This window comes from Podarcis liolepis (genome assembly GCF_965112155.1).
Source record: "Podarcis liolepis genome assembly, chromosome: 5".
Lineage (NCBI taxonomy): Eukaryota > Metazoa > Chordata > Lepidosauria > Squamata > Lacertidae > Podarcis > Podarcis liolepis.
Window position 1 is genome coordinate 61,354,508 of NC_139556.1, and position 20,879 is coordinate 61,375,386.

General features: G+C 46.1%; 1 protein-coding gene and 1 long non-coding RNA gene across 2 annotated transcripts; one reads left to right on the plus strand and one right to left on the minus strand.

Annotated features, from left to right (window-relative positions):
• Window positions 1–540: 540 nt before the first annotated feature.
• On the minus strand, window positions 541–2,705 carry LOC310707575. Its single transcript, XR_014526595.1, has 2 exons — window positions 2,491–2,705; window positions 541–864 (listed from the first exon to the last, which is right to left on the minus strand). It is a non-coding gene; the product is annotated as an uncharacterized lncRNA (long non-coding RNA).
• A 3,639-nt stretch (window positions 2,706–6,344) lies between these two features.
• PI4K2A (phosphatidylinositol 4-kinase type 2 alpha) lies at window positions 6,345–19,633 on the plus strand. Its single transcript, XM_083505776.1, has 9 exons — window positions 6,345–6,899; window positions 13,761–13,961; window positions 14,687–14,818; window positions 14,904–15,057; window positions 16,198–16,259; window positions 17,103–17,202; window positions 17,431–17,564; window positions 17,751–17,810; window positions 17,936–19,633. The coding sequence occupies exons 1-9, from the start codon at window positions 6,456–6,458 to the stop codon at window positions 18,095–18,097; spliced, it is 1,449 nt and encodes a 482-aa protein (XP_083361902.1). The 5' UTR covers window positions 6,345–6,455; the 3' UTR covers window positions 18,098–19,633.
• Window positions 19,634–20,879: the final 1,246 nt, after the last annotated feature.

Below are 20,879 nucleotides of genomic sequence, written 5' to 3' on the forward strand. Positions count from 1 at the left end.
TCTTCATTGCCCAGCCTCCCTGCTGAGCTCCCCCGCCCTTCCCACAGCAGCCTTCTTTGTGAAGGGCGAGGAGGGTTCCCCCCTCCTTTTTCTAACTCTTTTTTTTTTTTAACAGGGCGGCCATCTTTGTGAGGGGCAAGAGTGCTTTCTTTCCTTCCTACCACACGCTGCCATATTGAGGCCTTTCTGTACTCGTTTCCTTTGAGGGCAAGTTCCTGTTGCTGTCCTCAAAATACATAATTCATGCTTTAAAAAGGGAAAATGTGAAGACGCAGATGCTACTTTGAAAAGAAAAAGACTTCTGAAATCAGTGTGTGTTGTTTGTGTATCATTTGTTTATTGTAATGCAACAAAGAATGATATAATTTAAAATGTTTGTTTGGTGGGTTTTTTTTGCTATGTCACAATTTTATTTACTTGGAATGTGTCATCTCTAACTGTATGGTGCTGCTTTCGCAAATCAGGTACTCTTGATCTGTCTATTCAAATGGGAGCTTAATATCCACTCCCACAGCAGACAATAAACCACAACTCTTAGTATTAAAACAAAGTAGAATTTTATTTCAAACTCATATGTTTGATGCAATTCCATAAAAGGGGAAAGTAAAGCAGTCCAACATAGTAATTTATAAAGGTTGAGTGGATGAGATGTCCTATTTCAACCCTTGCCCTCTCTGTCCTACAAAATTTGTTTTCAATAGCATAAGAACTTAATGACAGCTGTGCTGGGTCAGGCCATCTAGTCCCGCATTCTGTTCTCACAGCAGCCAGCCAGATGCCTACACAAAGCTCCCAAGCAGGGCCTGAATGCAACAGCACTCTTGACATAACCTTTCTTTTTTCTCTTCTTCCAAAAGGATTTGACTAAAAAAAGAAAAAAGAAAAAGATGCTGACATTGCTGGTGTGTTCCACCTTAGGTTGCGACATGACCTAGTTGTGGGTCACAACTCACCAGGTGGACTAAAGGAAACTTACTATGATTGCTGGTACTGGAGGAGCCTGAGATCTGTTACTACTGGAAAACTTATTGTACAGGTCAGGCAAATATCATGGTGAGAGATCAAAGTCTTAAACTCATCTTCAGCTTCCTATTGACCTAGAAATTCTAGGCTAGAATTAACAGTATAGGTAGCCAGACTGACAAGCTATGGGTCACTTCTGTCTGTACCACACAATCCAGGGAGTAGCCAGTAGTGTAAGAATAAGCAAGGGGACCAATTTTCTGTCCCATTCATCTCAAATTCAATAAGTCACTTTGTTTTGCTCTCCATATAAATACTGCTTTTCCATGCTGGGTGTGTGAGACTTGGGATCATGGAATGTGTGCTGCCCAGAATAGTTCTGTCTGTTTTTCTGTTCAGGGCAGTATACCTACCATACTGGCCACAAAGGCTAAAAGGAATAAAATATTAAATGGATACAAAGTATTGGAATAATTGTTAGTTGAATAATTATTTGAAGCTGTTAAGCTTTCATATAGCTAAACCAACCTAGCTTGGTAAAAGAAAATACATTTCTTCCACTCTATAACTCCTTATTTTAGTTATACAACCAGACAAGGATAAGTGACACTACCCTATCCCCATGTGTTACTAAGTTTTTATGTTAAATATCTTAGATAATTAGAATGCAAAGGCTCTATCTTTTCACACTTTCTCCGAATAACAGCTTGATACACCACCACTGTTGCTCTATTGTTCACACAAAGAGAAAAAGAGAGGGCGAGAGAGAGCAGTATACAGCCCATAACTTCATTGTTGTAATGTCAAATTAACACAGATTGTTGAGAAGTCAGCAGACTACATACTTATGCAAAGGCATCCAAACTGTACAAAAACCCTGTTTTTCTTTTTTAAAGACACAGCCATTCCATCTTCATGTTTAAACATCAGAAAAACATTAAGAAGAACCTGCTGGATCAAGGCCAATGGCCCACTTGGTTCACCATCTTGTTCTCACAGTGGGCAACTAGTTGCCTATGGGAAGCCTGCAATCAGGACCCGAGTGCAATGGAGTGTCCAGTAACTGGTATTGAGAAGCATACTGCCTTTGACAGTATAGGTAGTTTTTACCTCCCCAGATGGTGGTGGTTCAAATGGTGTTTGGCAGATGGTGATAGCCATTCTTTCCCAACATTTCAGAATGGCAGGTGTCATTGTTAAAATGATGCACTCTGCCATTCTCTCAACTTTGGAATATCTTAAAACAGGAAGGGCAGCAGAGGATTACAACAGCCAGGTGACCCAAGGGACCACTTCAACGGGTCAGGACAAATTCTTAAAGCTGCTCCCGCCTTACAATTGGAGTTAGTCATTTGTCATTTGTCTATTTTACATCCGAATAAAGTGAGATGGGTGAATTCACAGAGACCATGAATATACAGATGATGCAATACCATTTTATGCATCCATTTAGCTTCCCATTGTGAAGATGGTTTGCTAGGTTTTAATGAGTTTTCACCTAACTTGAAAGTACCTCTTTGTGGCTACCAGGACTTATAAATCTGTTTGTCTTCAAAGGCCATAAGATATTGCTGGGTTTGTTTTTGTTTGTTTGTTTTGCTGCAAGTCAACACGACGAATCTCCCAGGATCTGTGCAGTCCTCCTGGGACTACTGGAGTGACAGGGTCGTTTATAGAGCATACAGTGGGACGTGCATTGTTCTCTCTATTGAAGGGACAGGTTACTAAGAGGCGTATACTGTAATGAGAGCACCCAATATGGCAAACCTTTCTCCGTGTGCTTTTTAAAAAAGTCACGGATTGAAATATACACAGATTGAAATATGGTGACAATGCAGTGAAAGGAGTCAAATTGTCATCTCATCTGTCCTCCCAGTTGAACGATGTGGCCCAGGGAGAGAGGGAAAAATAGTGGAAGTGAACAGCTGGCTTCGCAAATGGTGTAAACAGGAACAGTTTGGATTCTTAGATCACGGACTGCAGTTTCTTGAAGATGGACTTCTGGCAAGCGATGGGCTGCACCTCACAACGGTTGGGAGGAATGTTTTTGCCAAAAATCTCAGAAACCTCATCAGGAGGGCTTTAAACTGACTAATGTGGGGGAGGGAGACAGTGCTCCTGAAGGTAGGAGTCTATCAATTGATGAAGATGATCATCCAAATGTCATAGACCAAATGGAGCAAACAGCACGCAGACCTAGTGGTGGGAGAAAAAATCCTTAAATAAGAGACACGGGGGAATGATTAATGGACTTCAATGTCTGTACACTAATGCGCAAAGCATGGGAAATAAACAAGATGAGCTTGAGCTCTTGGTACAGCAAACTAAATATTACATAATAGGCATCACTGAAACCTGGTGGGATAAGTCCCACAATTGGAATGTAATAATGGAGGGATACAATCTATTTCAGAGAAACAGACCAGACAAGAAAGGAGGAGGAGTGGCGTTATATGTCAGGGATGTGTATACCTGTGAAGAGATCCAAGATTTAGAACCTCAAAGCCAAAGTGAGAGCATTTGGGTCAAAATTAAGGGAGAGAAGAATAACAGTGACCTCATTGTGGGAGTTTACTATAGATCCCCAAGCCAAACGGAGGACATAGATGATGCCTTCCTGGAACAGATGGCCAAGCATGCAAAAGGAAGGGAGATAGTAGTAGTAGTAATGGGGGACTTCAATTACCCAGATATCTGTTGGATGTCAAACTCAGCCAAGAGCATAAGGTCAAACAGATTCCTCACTGGCCTTGCAGACAACTTCATTGTCCAGAAAGTGGGAGAAGCAACAAGAGGAACAGCCATTTTAGATCTGGTCCTAACCAATGTTGATGACCTGGTTAGTGGGGTAGAAGTGGAAGGATCATTAGGCGTGAGTGATCATGCTCTTCTGAAGTTTACTATACAGTGGAAAGGAGCAGCCAAGCATACTAGGACTCAATTTATTGACTTTAAGAAAGCTGACTTCATAAAACTTAGGGAAGTGCTGGGTGAGATCCCATGGACAGTAATACTAAAAGGAAAGGGAGTTCATGATGGCTGGGAGTTTGTTAAGAGGGAGATAGTAAAAGCACAACTTCAGGCAATACCAATGAGACAGAAACATGGAAGGTGCCTAAAGAAGCCAGGGTGGCTATCTAAAGAACTTTTAACTGAGTTAAGATTAAAAAAGGATGTGTACAAAAAATGGAAAAGGAGGAGAAGATGGCGAAATGCAAACAGGGGCTGAACTCCTCAATGCCTTCTTTGCCTCAGTCTTCTCCGATAAAGAAAACAATGCCCGACCTGAAGAATTTGGAGCAAATGATTCAGCAGAGGAAACACAGCCCAGAATAACTAAGGAGATAGTACAAGAATACTTGGCTAGTTTAAATGTATTCAAGTCTCCAGGGCCAAATGAACTGCATCCAAGAGTATTAAAAGAACTGGCAGATGTGATCTCAGAACCACTGGCAGTCATCTTTGAGAATTCCTGGAGAACAGGCGAAGTCCCGGCAGACTGGAGGAGGGCAAATGTTGTCCCTATTTACAAAAAGGGGAAAAGAGAGGACCCAAATAATTACCGCCCAGTCAGTCTGACATCAATACCAGGGAAGATTCTGGAGCAGATCATTAAGCAAACAGTCTGTGAGCACCTAGAAAGGAATGCTGTGATCACCAATAGTCAGCATGGATTTCTGAAAAATAAGTCATGTCAGACTAACCTGATCTCGTTTTTTGACAGAATTACAAGCCTGGTAGATGAAGGGAACGCAGTGGATGTAGCCTACCTTGATTTCAGCAAGGCATTTGACAAGGTGCCCCATGATATTCTTGTAAAGAAGCTGGTAAAATGTGGTCTTGACTATGCTACCACTCAGTGGATTTGTAACTGGCTGACTGACCGAAACCAAAGGGTGCTCATCAATGGTTCCTCTTCATCCTGGAGAAGAGTGACTAGTGGGGTGCCACAGGGTTCTGTCTTGGGCCCGGTCTTATTCAACATCTTTATCAACGACTTGGATGATGGACTCAAAGGCATCCTGATCAAATTTGCAGATGACACCAAACTGGGAGGGGTGGCTAACACCCCAGAGGACAGGATCACACTTCAAAACGACCTTGACAGATTAGAGAACTGGGAAAAACAAACAAGATGAATTTTAACAGGGAGAAATGTAAAGTATTGCACTTGGGCAAAAAAAATGAGAGGCACAAATACAAGATGGGTGACACCTGGCTTGAGAGCAGTACATGTGAAAAGGATCTAGGAGTCTTGGTTGACCACAAACTTGACATGAGCCAACAGTGTGACGCGGCAGCTAAAAAAGCCAATGCAATTCTGGGCTGCATCAATAGGAGTATAGCATCTAGATCAAGGGAAGTAATAGTGCCACTGTATATTCTGCTCTGGTCAGACCTCACCTGGAGTACTGTGTCCAGTTCTGGGCACCACAGTTCAAGAAGGACACTGACAAACTGGAACGTGTCCAGAGGAGGGCAACCAAAATGGTCAAAGGCCTGGAAATGATGCCTTATGAGGAACGGCTAAGGGAGCTGGGCATGTTTAGCCTGCAGAAGAGGAGGTTAAGGGGTGATATGATAGCCATGTTCAAATATATAAAAGGATGTCACATAGAGGAGGGAGAAAGGTTGTTTTCTGCTGCTCCAGAGAAGCGGACATGGAGCAATGCATCCAAACTACAAGAAAGAAGATTCCACCTAAACATTAGGAAGAACTTCCTGACAGTAAGAGCTGTTTGACAGTGGAATTTGCTGCCAAGGAGTGTGGTGGAGTCTCCTACTTTGGAGGTCTTTCAGCAGAGGCTTGACAACCATGTCAGGAGTGCTCTGATGGTGTTTCCTGCTTGGCAGGGGGTTGGACTCGATGGCCCTTGTGGTCTCTTCCAACTCTATGATTCTATGAGTCAACAGACCGCTAAGGGATGGTCAGTGCAGTGCACGTGGGCGTGTCTTTGCAATGGAAGAGTGGGACGGACGAGATCCTTTCACCACAATGAAAGGCGACCCTTACAAATGTTATGCGGTGTGCCATGTGAGCTGTGCTTGGGGAACCAGCGTCGATGACGGCAGGCAGGAGCCTAAAGGAAAAGCACGGATCTGAAAGGCAAGGAGGAGTGGGAAGAGCGGCTCATCATCTCCACGCACACTCTCCATTCCGAACGCATGACTTAGCTATGCGGTGGGAGGGAGCGCGCGCGAGACACAATGAAGGGGCCGGGCCTCGCGAGCCACGGGGCGGGGCTTCCGCGAGCTGGGCGGGCCTAGCTCTGCGAATGGACGGCGGCTTCTTTAGTGGGCGAGGCTTCCGGGCGCCCTGTAAACAGGGGGCGTGATTGGCTGGTGCCGCTCTGGCGGAAACGGCGGTGGCCGCGGGGCCGGTGTCAGGTGATCCGAACTGAGCGGCGCTGAGTCGCAGAGCACGGCGGTGCCCTGGTCTGTGCGCCCAAGTGCCCGGAGTTGCATCCGCGCCTCGCTCGGGCTCGGCCTCTATGGATGAGACGAGCCCCTTGGTGTCTCCGGAGCGCGGGCCGGCCGCAGGGTATGGGGTGCCCGGAGGGGCCGTGCGCTCCCCGCCCTGCCCCGCCGCCCCCAGCGCCCCCTCCGCGCCGCCGCCCTGCCCCTCGCCGCCCGGCTCTCCCGCAGGTGGCCGCGACCGGGAGCGCCAGCCCCTCCTGGATCGGGGCGCGGGCGCAGAGCGTGGGGCGCGCGGGGCGGTAGGGTCGGCCGGGGCGGCGCAGGTCCAGGCTCCAGTTGGGTTGGGGGCAGCGGCTGCCGCGGCCCGCGGAGAGCGGGAGCCCCGGAATGAATTCCCCGACGACCCAGAATTCGCCGAGGTGGTGCGGCAGTCGGAGCTGGCGAGCGAGCGTGGCATCTACCCGGAGCGCATCTACCAGGGCTCTAGCGGCAGCTATTTCGTCAAGGACCCGCAGGGGGTGAGAGGATTAGGGCTGGGGTGGGTGTGTGGAGACTATTCAGCCCAGGGTGTGGGGGAGCGAGGGGGTCTGGGTGGCCGAAAGGTGGTTACTTGATCTTGGCAAGTGGTCGCCCCTGCCTTGTACTAAGATACCAGGGGCCGGGGAGTCTCAGCTGGGAACTCGCTAGCTGGCCTTTGACTGACTTTACAAGGGTCATAATAATGTATGTGAAGCCCTCTGAACACTTGAAAGCGCTAAACCAAGTTTAAGAATTCGTATCATAGGTAAGGTTAAGAAGATGATGGTAGGATCGTGTGTATGCCTTTGCCACATCCTTGACCAGTTCTCTTAAGTGTAGGGTGGTCTTTCTTTGTTCCAAGACACTCCTGCCTGCTAGTAAAGGTAAAGGGACCCCTGACCATTAGGTCCAGTCCTGACCGACTCTGGGGTTGCGGCGCTCATCTCACTTAATTGGCCGAGGGAGTCAGCGTTTGTCCGCAGACAGCTTTCAGGTCATGTGGACTAAGCATGACTAAGCTGTGAACCAGAGCAGCGCATGCAAACGCTGTTTACTTTCCCGCTGGAGCAGTACCTATTTATCTACTTGCACTTTGTCGTGCTTTCGAACTGCTAGGTTGGCAGGAGAAGGGCCCGAGCAACGGGAGCTCACCCCGTTGTGGGGATTTGAACCGCCGACCTTCTGATCGGCAAGTCCTAGGCTCTGTGGTTTAACCCACAGCGCCACCCGCATCCCCCCTGCATTCTAGTAGGTGCCCTGTAATCTCTATCTCCTTACCTTTCCTCAGTTCTGCTATTGCTTGCACTCTCTCTTTTCCCCTTCGCTGGAGTAGATGTGGCCAAAGGACTGCTCAGTATAACCCATCAAGTACAGCTGATCTGTCAGCTGTGCCCTTCTCCCCTAGGAGGAACAGGCAAGTGTAGGCCTTATTCATAAACAGAACCAGTTTTATTATTGTAAATATAATACAAACAGGTATGGTCTTGCTCTTTAGCATCTCACAGTTCCAATGTTTGTTTCATAGTGTTTCTGTCAGTGTAATACTATGGTTATTGGGGAATAATACAAAAAATAAAGCTAGAAGCTTTAGGCCTTATTACCCAATGAGGAGGCACAGTACTGCTTGACATGTTGAGGTGTTTTGTTGTAATTGGGTAAAGTTATCTTGGACTTGGAGTGTATCAGTTGGCTGTTTCCAGAGGCCAGCATAGCCTTGTCCAGTTAAAGGCTTTAGTAGCTGGTATTCTGGTGTCAGTTGCTGTCCTGGATTTTTAGTTCTGTTTGGTTGTCTGGGTAGGGGAGGATACCTGTTGTTTGTTACCCATTCTTGGCATTTAGTTTGGCCTTATCTTCATAATGTGTTTCTTTAGTTGGATCTGTCTCTTTCTGATCTTGAATAAGGAGGCAGGTGGCCCAACTGCCCTAGGCGGTATTACTGGAGGCGGTATTACTGGCACAGGATTCTTCTTAGTAAGCTTCTAGAGCATGGGCAGGCATACTAAGGCCCGGGGGCTGGATCCGGCCCGATCGCCTTCTAAATCCGGCCCACAGATGGTACGGGAATCAGCATGTTTTTACATAAGTAGAATGTGTGCTTTTATTTAAAATGCATCTCTGGGTTATTTGTGGGGCATAGGAATTTGTTCATTCCCCCCCCCCCAAAATATATAGTTTGGCCCCCCACAAGGTCTGAGGGACAGTGGACCGGCCCCCTGCTGAAAAAGTTTGCTGACCCGTGCTAGAGTATACCATACAGTTCTTGTACTTGGGGGCACATGGATAGGAATTAGATTGACATAGATACTTTGGTAACAATAACTTTAGTGTGGCAAGGGGTGCCAACTTAAATAAAATATTGTGGGGGATGTAAGCTCTGCCCCACATAATTGATCACATGGCACAACACACACACACACACACACCATTTGAATGGCAATGCCCATCAACTTTGGGGAGCCCTGGTCCCTCAAATATTTTATTGGGGGGGGCAAAGGTACCTTGGTCCCTAGGAGTTGGCTCCTATGAATGTGGTTGGACATTGTAAACTCCCTGCTGATTTCCCCAGTGTTCAGATGGGTTTGGAGCAGGGGTTATATGGTATTGTTTTGTTAGTGTGAGTGTGCAGTTTAACCAAAAGTTACTCAACTAATACTGCTTCCAGCTCGCGGCTCCGCTTTACAAGTGGCTCAAGAAACCTAGCTCATTTGAATATGACCCCATTAGAGGGAGAGCTGAACAAATTCACTTGAAGTTCTTGTGTGCTTGCTGATGCAACAGCTGTATGCTTGTAAGGCAGATAGTCCCTTTTGCAGAGAATGACGGTTGGTGTCTGGGAGCAGCTCATGGATGTAGTTGGGGGGGGCAGGAAGGGGCTACTGCCCCCCATAAATGAATGAATAAATAAATAAATAAATAAATATCAATAAAAATACATAGTTAACTGAGGTTCTGCCCCCCCCCATCCTAGCTATGCCCATGGAGCAGCTGATCAGCTTCCCTTCCTGATTGTGTGCTTTCTGAACTTTTTGACCTTTTGGATAAAACTGGCATTGAAATTTCTGTTCTTTAAGCTCATCTCTGCATTTTAAATATCTGTAGGAGCTGGCTGAGATATCAAGATGGTGCGGGTTTTATTTTGGGAGAAAAATCGAAAGAACTATACATGCCTGATTTGTAGAAGAATATTCAGACTGGCCTCTTTCAAATTTCAGGTTATGTACTCTACCCGTTGCCCTTTGATATGAAGAATTCCAGGTCACCACTGCTAATATTTACCCAGTCTACTTTCTAATCTTTGAATACCATATGTTGCTTTGGGTATTCCCCCATTAGCAGACATCAATGACTGTTTATCTAGTGACTTAATTCTTCTCGTTTGAAACCCAGATTTGTCAAGAGGGTATAAAAAATTCTATAAAGAATGGTAGATCAACTACTTTGTGCCTATTTTAGATGGCAAACTCCTTGAAACAAGATTTTCTTTCTTGTTGCACTATAAAATGGCATGCCTGCTAGTAGCAGTTCTATGTAAATAGTGAAATTAAGGGCACAATAATGGGTTTTAAATGTGTTAAACCTTCCGTGCAGTAAACATACTTGGGCTGTCCTGGGAAACACTGATATTCATGTCATTGGAAGTTTTTAAAAAGCAGATTGAGTCCTCTTATTCCGTTTGTTAATTCTAGCAATGGAGAGGTAAGATTGCCTGCCACTCATACCTCGTGGTGGCCTGAGGTCCTCATCAGATGAGTTAGGTAGGTGTGGGGTTGTGCATGGTGTACGATGAAATCTGATCTTTTCTTGTTTTGTATCAGACATTTCTGTTACTGCTGTTACCAGCATGTGTATTTTTTTAACAACTACTGTTGTTTTTTCCAAACAGATTTGGGTAAGCAGGTATTGAATGAAAGCAAGATGTATGCATTCATGCTTGACCATGCCTTAAGAGAGGAGGTCTGGTAGATTCAATAGCATTACCCTTTTTAAGTTCTAGCCCATTATTTTCTTGTTTGCTCCACTCCCTTGCCTGCTTCTAGGAAGGGAAGACTGCTTCTATCATGGACTGAGTGAGATCCAGCTTCTGAGCCCTACTCCCTTGCCTTAGGTTTTCCATGGGAGCTGCTGCTTGGTATGACACTTGATAAGAACATGAAAAAGGCAGGGAACATTTAATAATCATGGATATATACGGGCACCATGTCATTTCTGTTCCTGTACTAGAATTGAGTGCGATTTTATTTTCCATAAGCCATCTTGAGAGCCTTTGAGACTTAAAGCAGGCTATAAGTATTGTAAATGAATAAATCTAAGCAGAGAATAATCCCGAGGCTTTGCTTTCTCCTCTGGCTTGCTATATCACTGTACTTACAAGGAATTGGGCATATCTGTCTTGTGTTGGGATCTGTGGGCTGAGTTTTCGAATAACTGATCCTACTATATAAATGGATTAGCATGAGCTGTGGTTCCGGTCAGCTGCAGTGTATTCTTCATGCCTATGTGAGGACTGACTGTGTGCATGGCCATGTGGCTCTCCTTGTGACCCGTCATAACTAACCAGATTAATTTAGTTTCCTCTTTCTGAGTTGCATGTGTTGATTGTATGAAAAGCATGACTTATTTGCTGGCCATGTCAGTTTTTGTTATAGTGATCCAGCTTCTTCTTCCTGTCTGGTTTGGGTTTTGGATTCACTTCCCTTTTAGCTGAGTTTGTGGGAGATTCCGCCGGGATGAGTCAGCCTGGTCTTTGTGCTGCTGCTCTAGGTGGATGGAAGGCAAATGGATCGATGCAGCGCTACTTCCTTCAGTTTTTGTTCATTAGAAAGGAGCCATTTCAGCCAGAGCTTTGTGGGGGAGGCTATGGTTTCTGGGTTAGTTGCTGCCAATTAGACCTGACCTCTTTATATGTGTGTATGTGTGTGCCATTGGTAGATGGTTGGATATAACTGTTGCATGTGTGACTGGAGATACGCTGTTGACCCTGCCTTTCTGCTAACTGTGGTGGCAACTCTGTGTCCTCTCTACCCCATGGTTTAAAAAGTCATCTCTTGGTACATGGCTGGGAGAGAGATTTATCTAACATCTAGTATGGAACTGACCAGCTAGAAGACATGGCTTCCTCAGCAGTGCAGCTGCCTAGAGAGGGAAAGTGAGAGCAGCCAGCATACATGATAATCAGGGGTATCAGGAAAGAGGAATTTTGATTCTGGTAGATTGCCAGGGTTTCCCCACCCAGGTAAACAGACATGTTTAATGGCATCTTCCAAAGCATAGGCCTGGCCCAGCTCTATGTGGCATTGGAATATCTAGTATCCAGGAGCCTGGCTGGCTTATTACATATTACATTTTTTTTCTGGTTTCTATGCCAGCCACAATGCTCCCATTCTTTTTAACTCTTAGCTCCCCTTTACTAAGAGCCTTGAATGTATTTGGTATATCTAGAATTGTGTGCTGAAGCTCCAACTTTCTGTTACTATACAATCCAGAACCTATGAAAAAACCATGCCAATTTTGCTTTTGCGTTGCATGTGTTTCGTGTGCACATCTGTCCTTTTTTTGGTCACAAATTCGAAGGTTCTGATGACAGAGCTGTATGAGTGAAAAGGCCGTGGGTGGGAAGGAGCTGCTGACTGAAGGAACCCTACTCCTTATATTTGATTTTCAAACTTTTAGTAGAAATACCCGTTGTATCTTCAGAGGCTTCACCTGCAGTTCTGTTAAAAAACAAATGCTCATAAATCTTTTCAATGAAGCATCTTCTGTAGAAGGTAGCCTCCTATGTTGACTTATGTCATGCAGTTTCAGCTACCCAGAATCCAGGACCTGTTGGTGGTGCATTCGTGGAATAGGCCAGGCTATAGACATATCAAAGAAACATTTCACGCATTGCAAACTTTGTATGAGAAATCCGGAGTTCCCCAGGATCTTTGTCTCCTGACTGAGCGTCATCCTGCTAGAGTCATCCTGAGATGAGAAGCGGCAGCTGCTTGACTTGTCTGCATCTCACTGTTGTAAAAAATGACATGGCAATCTTTCTCTGAGGCCCATGGGTGGGACTCTGTAGAGAACCCAAAAGGACTTGTAGTAGGAAAGGCTGGGTATTTGTGCCACAGTAACTTCTCTGTGCGCTCCCTAGCTAAAGAGAGCACTGACAATGAGGTTGAGTGGGCTTAGAAGGCGGGGTGGGGGGTGGGGGAGTAAGTTTTAGAAGGGAACCAGAACTCAAAAGGTTTGAAACATTGCTTTACGGTGGAAGGCCCCATTCCCCCGCTGAAAGTGCAGCAGCTAATTGTAGCTCTCAGCATACAATTTAAAGCACTGGGACTATGTGGACAGGGAAGTGAAACCTCCCAGTAAATTTCCCAACTAGAGATGCCATAAACTTCGTTATACCTACCTAACCAGTGAGGTGTAGCCGATCAGTCCCAGGAGGTGGAACTGATCAGTCTGCTTATTTAGGTCATTGTGCACCTGGATTATAGAATCAGAGAACTGTAGAGTTGGAAGGGACCCTGTGGATCATCTAGTTCAACCCCCTGCAATGCAGGAATCTTAGCTAAAGTGTCTATGACAGATGGCCATCCAACCTCTGCTAAAAAGCCTCCAAAGAAGGAGAGCCCACCACCTCTCATGGGAATCTGTTTCACTGTTGAAGAACTCTTACTGTCAGAAGATTCTTCCTGAGGTTTAGTCAGAATCTCCTGACTTGTAACTTGAATTCATTAGTTCGAATTCTCGCCTCTGGAGCAGGCAAAAACAAGGTTGCTCCATCTTCCATGTGGCAGCCCTTTAGATATTGGAAGATGGCTATCATATGTCCTCTCAGTCTCCTCTTTTCCAGGCTAAAGAGATTAATTTTACCAGTTTTTAATTTTGGAATTATTTGATTAAGACAGGGTAGCGAACCTGTAGCCTTCCATATGTTGTTGGACTCCAACTCCCATCATTCCTGATCACTGGCCATGCTGGCTGAGGCTGATAGGAGTTGGGTCCAACAACCCCTGGAGGGTCACAGATTTCCCCACTGCAGTTAAGAACTGTTGTCTTAGGTAATATGTTTGTTCAGAGAATGCGCACTCAGCTTGGCTGCCTGAACTCCTGGGAGTGAAAAATGAGAACTGTTGGTTGAAGGTCTGCTCTTGAAAAGTGGGGCACCAGGTCCCTTTGTGACGGATGTGTATGTTTTAACTGGAAGCATTCTTGTAAATGTGTAGCTCTTAGCAAAGAAGACCTCTAACCCCTTCTCTTTCTACAATATTGATCTGTTTGGCAAGAGCCTGGTACTTTGCCATATGTTGTGGGGGTTGGCTGCCCTTGCTTTGCCCAGCTTGAATTAACCAACTTCCCATTTCTGTCCGTCTCAGAAAATCATCGGCGTATTCAAACCCAAGAATGAGGAACCTTATGGGCAGCTGAACCCTAAGTGGACAAAGTGGCTGCAGAAACTGTGCTGCCCCTGTTGTTTCGGAAGGGACTGCCTTGTTCTTAACCAGGGATACTTATCTGAGGCTGGTGCTAGCCTTGTTGACCAGAAGCTGGAACTGAACATTGTTCCCCGCACAAAGGTGAGCCTGGGACAGAGGAGGAAGCAGACTGCAGGATTTAATAGTGGATAGGATGCCTGCATAGAGACCTGTGTGTTTCTGTGTGGGATCCCCAGAACTGCCTACTTCCTAAATAATAAAATCCTGCCTTTCATCCAGCTCCCACTTCTGTCTCTTATCTTAATAGTTTGTTTCTATATATCTATTGATATTTCTCACTCCTAGCCCAGTGAGGACTTCTGGCTTTGGATTAGAAGCAGGGAGAACAGCAGTTGAGGGAAGAAGCAACTGGGAGTAGTCCCGGAATTATTATATTCCATTCATTCATTCTTAAAAAAAATGCCCTTTGCCAAGTGTGGTGAGTTGCTGGTTTTTGCATTAATTTGGTTAATTTGGTTACTGCATTCTTGAGTTAGATCTCCATATTTGAGTTTTGGGATAGGAACTACATGTAGAAGTAGTTAGAAGAACCTGACTACAGACGAAGAAAAGTTGTAACCATAAGCATGGAATGTTTATATCACTTTTAAAGTATTATCTACTTTTATTTACTTTTTAACAAAGCTGCTAGAAGGTATAGGGTTTTACTCTCCCCACCCCATTGTAATTTTTCAGGTCAATAAATTATGCTCAGAATTTGAGATGTGTAGGTTTTGTTTTTTGTTTTTAATAAAGTAGGCAGACCTGTATATGCCTAGATTTATGGATTATGCTTTTTAAAAGTCATCTCTTTTCCATGCCCACAGGTGGTGTACTTGGCCAGTGAAACATTTAACTACAGCGCCATTGACCGAGTGAAGTCCCGGGGCAAACGCCTGGCCCTGGAGAAAGTGCCAAAAGTGGGGCAGAGGTTTCACCGAATTGGGCTTCCTCCAAAGGTAGGGGAGGTTTAAGGTGCTCAGAAATGTTTTGTGCCACTGAGCCAGGCCTTGTTCCCTTAACCCACCTGCCTCTTGCTCTCAGGTGGGCTCCTTCCAGCTCTTTGTGGAAGGCTACAAGGATGCAGATTACTGGCTACGGCGCTTTGAGGCTGAGCCCCTCCCAGAGAATACGAACCGCCAATTGCTGCTGCAGTTTGAGAGGCTGGTGGTGCTGGACTACATCATTCGCAATACAGGTAGGTTCTGTGTCAGCTCTTGGCCCCCAACTGAGGAATCTGATGGGAGAGATATTACTTGTTGGAAAGCCTTGTGAAGAGGGAAGTGTATTTTGCTCTGCTATTCTGAATGTACCCCTTGCTCAATGCACCTGTTCCCTGGTATGCTACTTCAGAAACTCCTTGGCCCTCTGATGTCCCACAACGTTGTCAATAGGTACGATTGTAAGAAAATGAAATGACAATCATTCTCCAATTTGTTTTTGAAGAGGTATGCAACATGATACAGTCCTGGAGATCTCATCAATTACTATTTATAGTAATTGGGGGGAAATTCCTTGTTTTCTACACAGTGCTTCTGTGTTCTGCACACATATACTTGCACATGTTTATATTCATGTTTCAATAATTTATATTCTATTGTCATTTGGGTTCCTGTGACCTTGTCTCCTTGTCATTTATATTTGGGGACTTCCTCCTGTATTTGAGAGGAATAATAGGAAACTGCCTTTTACTAAGTCAGATGGTTGGTTCACTTTAACTCAGGATTCTCTACATTGATTATTCAAAAGCCTTTTCCGGCCCTATCTGTAGATGTCAGGGACTGAGCCTGGAAATTCCTACATATGGAGCATGTGCTCTTCCACTAACCTAAAGCCCTACATAGCTGTGTGCTGGTGCTCCTTGGCTCTTGAGGCAAACCATTGTGTCGAAGACGTGATGGATAGCCTGCAAGTGATTTATGCAGAGTTCCAACCTGGAGCCCTGCTGTAGCCATAGGTAGTCTTATTGTCCTAAAATCCTCGTAGAGTTGGGATACTCTTACCTGAAGGCTGACAGCATCTTCCCAAGCCTAGGATGCAGACTCTGCAGCTTCCACTTCCCCTGAAGGAAGGATAGTAGGGGATGGCCTTGCTGTTTCGCATGGGAAATTCTTCTGTGGCTTGACAAACCATGAGCAGCAATGACAAGGCTGGAATAAGGTTGCCTTCTCCAAATAATAGGGGACGAACGACTGAAAGATTGTAAGCTGCCAGATTACATAGTCTAATGATATGTCTTACTTCTCCCCCCACCGCCACTTTTTAATACTACAATGTGGATCTTGCTATCTGTGATGAGATTTCTCTGTCTTATCAATGTGTTTTCCTTCTTCCACAGACCGGGGAAATGACAACTGGCTTATCAAGTATGACTGTCCTCTGGACAGCACAAGCGTGCGGGTGAGTAGGGCCCTTGCTGCTCTGATGGTTCCACTTGGGGATCTATCTTGTGTTCTACAGCAGCAGGCAGTATGGGACTAGAAGGAATTGGTATGCAGCATTGAGGAAGGGCCACATTTAAGGGAATGTCTCTAATCAGGCGCCGTAACTGCTAAACACATCTTAGGCACAGGTAGACTAGCTGACAACTTGCTGCTTGTGGAGTGACAGCCCTTAGTTCTGAGTGATATAGAAAGTTGGTCTTCAGTGTATCGCCTGGCACCAAGACATGGGAGAGTCCAGAAGTTGCTGAGCCCTTTCCAGTGAGTGCCAGAAAAGAGAAAGCTGGCATCATGGCTCTAGCAAGCTTGCAGAGGGGCAAAATTGGGAGGGAGAAGGTAGCGTAAAAGGAGTGCTAGACTTGCTTTGCCTATTAGCAATGCATGGACTCCCTTTGGGCCTTGGAGGGGGGAGAAGGGGGGGCACAGAGGATTTGAGAACTTTTGGTAGTATAAGCAGTGCCCATTGTGTTGCTTTTGGGATGCTGAAAACGAGGACAAAGAGGAGCTGCAGAATGGAAGAGACAAATGGCTTCAAAAATTAGTTTGGGAAGGTACAAAGGGGATTAAGTGGTTGCACAGGGTGGGAAGGGGAATCTGTAGAGGGTTAATGTGGGAAGAGAAGTGGAGTTGCGGTTGGTAAACAGTGAGCAGTGGGGCAGAGCACCCCGTGTGTGTGTGTGTGTGTACGAACATTTTACATATTGTTTTACTCATTATTATATTTGGTTTTAAACATTTTCCTGTAAAAAGTAACAAATACAACAGTACCCTTTTCTGGTTCAACATTCTTCCCTCTCTGTAGGACTCAGAATGGGTAGTGGTGAAGGAGCCTATAATTAAACTGGCTGCCATTGACAATGGCCTGGCTTTCCCTCTCAAGCATCCAGATTCTTGGAGAGCATGTAAGTAGTCTCAAGCACTAGAACCCAAGCAGATTCCCAGTAAGCAAGTGTTTCTGGCTGGTCCAGGGTGCTCTTTAAGGGCTGACTGCCTTGTGTTTTCATGTGGAGTCCAGGATGTTCAGGGCCTCCAGTGCTAAGATTGAGTCATCTTCTGTGTCCTTTATGGGATGTTGCCCTCGTAACAAGCCTGCTAACATTTGCTTTTTGTTTCTCCCCACCACTCCAAAGACCCTTTCTACTGGGCATGGCTGCCCCAGGCCAAGGTGCCCTTTTCCCAGGAGATCAAGGATCTGATACTGCCAAAGATTTCAGACCCTAATTTTATCAAGGATTTAGAAGAAGACCTCTATGAACTCTTCAAGGTAACCACAGGCACCAGGGCAAGTACACCTGTGATTCTATTCATTCTGCTCATGAGCAAATAATTTGTGTGGATGCTGTGGGAGGGTAACTGCACCTATTCCTCTCCATAAGAACAGAAGACAAGAGATTTGTACGCAGCACCCACCCTAACTGTGTCTGTCTATCTGTTGCTGTCTCTTTTGTAGAAAGATCCAGGCTTTGACAGGGGCCAGTTCCACAAGCAGATTGCCGTCATGCGTGGCCAGGTATGCTCCTTGCTCCCATTGGAGGAATGGGATCTGTGCTGGGCACTGGGCTGTCTTTGCCTCCCTTTCCAATTGGGTTCCTGCTGACTCCGGGCACTCAAGTTCCCCCCCTCTTCTCTTCCTAGATCCTGAATTTGACCCAGGCTTTGAAAGATGGGAAGAGCCCCCTTCACCTGGTCCAGATGCCCCCTGTAATTGTAGAGACAGCTCGCTCCCACCAGCGCTCTGCCAGTGAGTCGTACACGCAAAGCTTCCAGAGCCGCAAGCCCTTCTTTTCCTGGTGGTAGCAGAGGCCTCTGCGACTCATCGAGGAACCTGAGTTATCACTTGACAGCGGGCAGCCAATCCTCCAGACTGAGGCCGCTGTGCTGCTGCCAGTGGGAGATGTAAGCAGGCGCTACCAGCCAGCCTCAACTCTGCACATTCCCAGCAGGAAGGGAGGCCCTTCCTTAGACCTGACTGCTCCCCCCCCCTCTTGCTGCGGGCTGGAAATGCCTGTCCGCTCCCCAGCCTGAGCATGGCAGCATCTCCCAGCAGGTGCCTGCATGCAGCATCCTTTGGTTGCAAGCCGTCCCTCTAATGTCCACCTGGGTGGAGAACACCCCAGGGTCCTCTGCCTGGGAAGGCTGGCGATGAAGGGGGATGATCTGAGTTGGATAGAAGTGCTCCTGCTGTGTGCAACTCCCAGCCTTGATATTCCTTCCTCCTTCCCTGCACCCTGTTTTATCCTGCAGCGGAGGGGGAGGACCCTGCTCCACTAGGCTTGCTCTGTTATCCGTGGTCCCACAGAGCTCCCCCTCGTGCTGTAGGCACCAGTCATGTCTTGGGGCCATCCATAAGGAGCACAGCTGCCACCGACTGCTCCTGGGAGGATGCAGGTTGGGATAGAGAGGAAAGAAGAACTTAAGGGTCGGACTAGCGTCTGTTGGTGCAGCTTTTGTCTGCCTGGGGTAATATTAGCAGGTAGGTCCTGCAAGAGTATAACTGCTGTGCTTCCTTCCCTTCCTTCTGCAAGGGAGTAAATGCCTCAAATAGTAGATTTTAACATTGGTTTTAAATAATTGAACCCAAGTGAACACACTTTTTCTCCATGTAGTGCCGGTGCAACTGAGAGGATGGCTATATCCTCGCACTGTTAGCCTTGGGCTAGTATTTCACACCCATCTAGTCTGATCCCTAGGGGAAGTAATAGCTGTGCCTCTTCTCTGCCGATGCTGGGGTGAGCAGGAGGCAGAAAAGAGGCCACTGCCAGAGACAGAATCCTCCCTTGGGCTGCGTTTGGGCATTGACAATCGGGAGGGGGGAGGAGGTTCTCTGGGTGGGGTTGCCTGCTGCCATGGGGGAAATGTCCTCACTGCATCCTCATAAGGGGAAGCACTCACATTAGGATCACTACCATACCGAGGCCCTTTACACCCCGTGTGCAATGGAATGGTACAGTGAATGCTGCTTTCCTGAAAGCTACTGTGCTAAATCCCTGGCATCAAGTTTCCCTCTGAAATTGTCCATATAAGTGTCCTGATTTCTCCTTGGGTGTTGCTGATTTGGCTGCCACCCAGGCCTGCAAGGAGAAGCCTTGCATCGAGTCCAGCTTCTCTGCTGTTCAGGGCAGTCGCCTGGTACCCTGTATGTGGGGGGGTCTGCCTCTTTCTCACTTGGGGGACAATTCCCTGCTGTATGCCTGAGGTGCCAGGCTGAAGCTGATGTACTTGATGCCAGGCACGGGTTCTTTTCCTTTTTGCCAGCCTGAACTGAAATGTATCGTTCTTATGCACTGTAGAAATGTATGTAATATATTTAAATCAATGCAAGTATCTTCATAACAGGTCTGCAGTTGCAGAGCCAGTCTCTTGCGTGGTTTTTTTGTGTGTCTGCTTGTGTTAATGGGAATTGAATTTTCTCCCTGCTCTCCTCATTGCAATAGTGCTGCTGCTTGTAATTGTGTCATGGCTCACACTTGCTCTCTACTTCCCCTGCAGTATGAATATTCCCCACTAGGTGAAGCTTACACTGCATACATCATTGGAAAGTCCTTCCTTGTGTCTGACTTTTTTGTATTGCAAAGCATGGGATGGGAAGCTGGCCCGAACCCATGGGGTGGGGAAGCTGTGGCCTGCCTGCCTGATGTTCCAGGCTATAAATTCCACTATCCCAGTTACTGGCCATGCTAGGTGGGGCTGACTGGAGTTAAGAGTCTAAAAACATCTGAAGGACCACATATTCTCTACCCCTTTACCACCTGCAGAAAAACATTCCTGATCCTTTTATAGCCTTTAGGAGAAAGAATCATGCATTTCATCCTGTTAGCTTGGATGGCCCTGGCTCAAAGTGATATTTAACACAACATATACCCTTTCATCGCCTTAATGTTAGTATTCACTTCTATTTTGGTAATATAAAATCTGTACAGTTGAAAGAAAAAACAAGTTGCCCAACTTCTTCACCAAGTATGACGCTGATTGTGCACAAGACCTTCTTCTTGCCTTGAGAGAGCTATTATAGCTAGGCACCCAAATGGGCAGACTTCAGGTTGTTCAACAGGGGTATGTGAGTACATATAGGCAGAAGACTGTTTAAACACAATGCAGCCTCAGTTCCTGTTCTCTGGGAATTACCAGGACTGTGTATGTCCCCACACTCCATCTCATAACTTTTTCGAACACTTAGTTTTTCAAAGGACTGACCTCTTGTATAATAGCAGTATGGGAACTACTCCCCAGTCAACATGTTCACACCTACAGAGTGAAAGAGCATTATACTTGCCCTGCCCCATGATTATTCTTTGTATAGAATGGAGTGACCACCCTCACAACTAGGTGGGCGAAGAGAACTTATGAAGACAGCTAGTCTTGCAGAAAGTGAGACTTTCTAAGGCTGTCACTGTAGACAGTGCTTTTGGTGCAAACCCAGACCCTTAATAATCCATTCCTCAACCCCAACACTTGACTCGCCTCAGATTTAGAAGAGGCAATTGACACACTGGCATATTGAGGAAATCCACTTCAAGAAGTGACTCTACCTGATCTTAAAAGGCAGCTAGACAAACTCATGAGGGACAGCCCTGCCTCC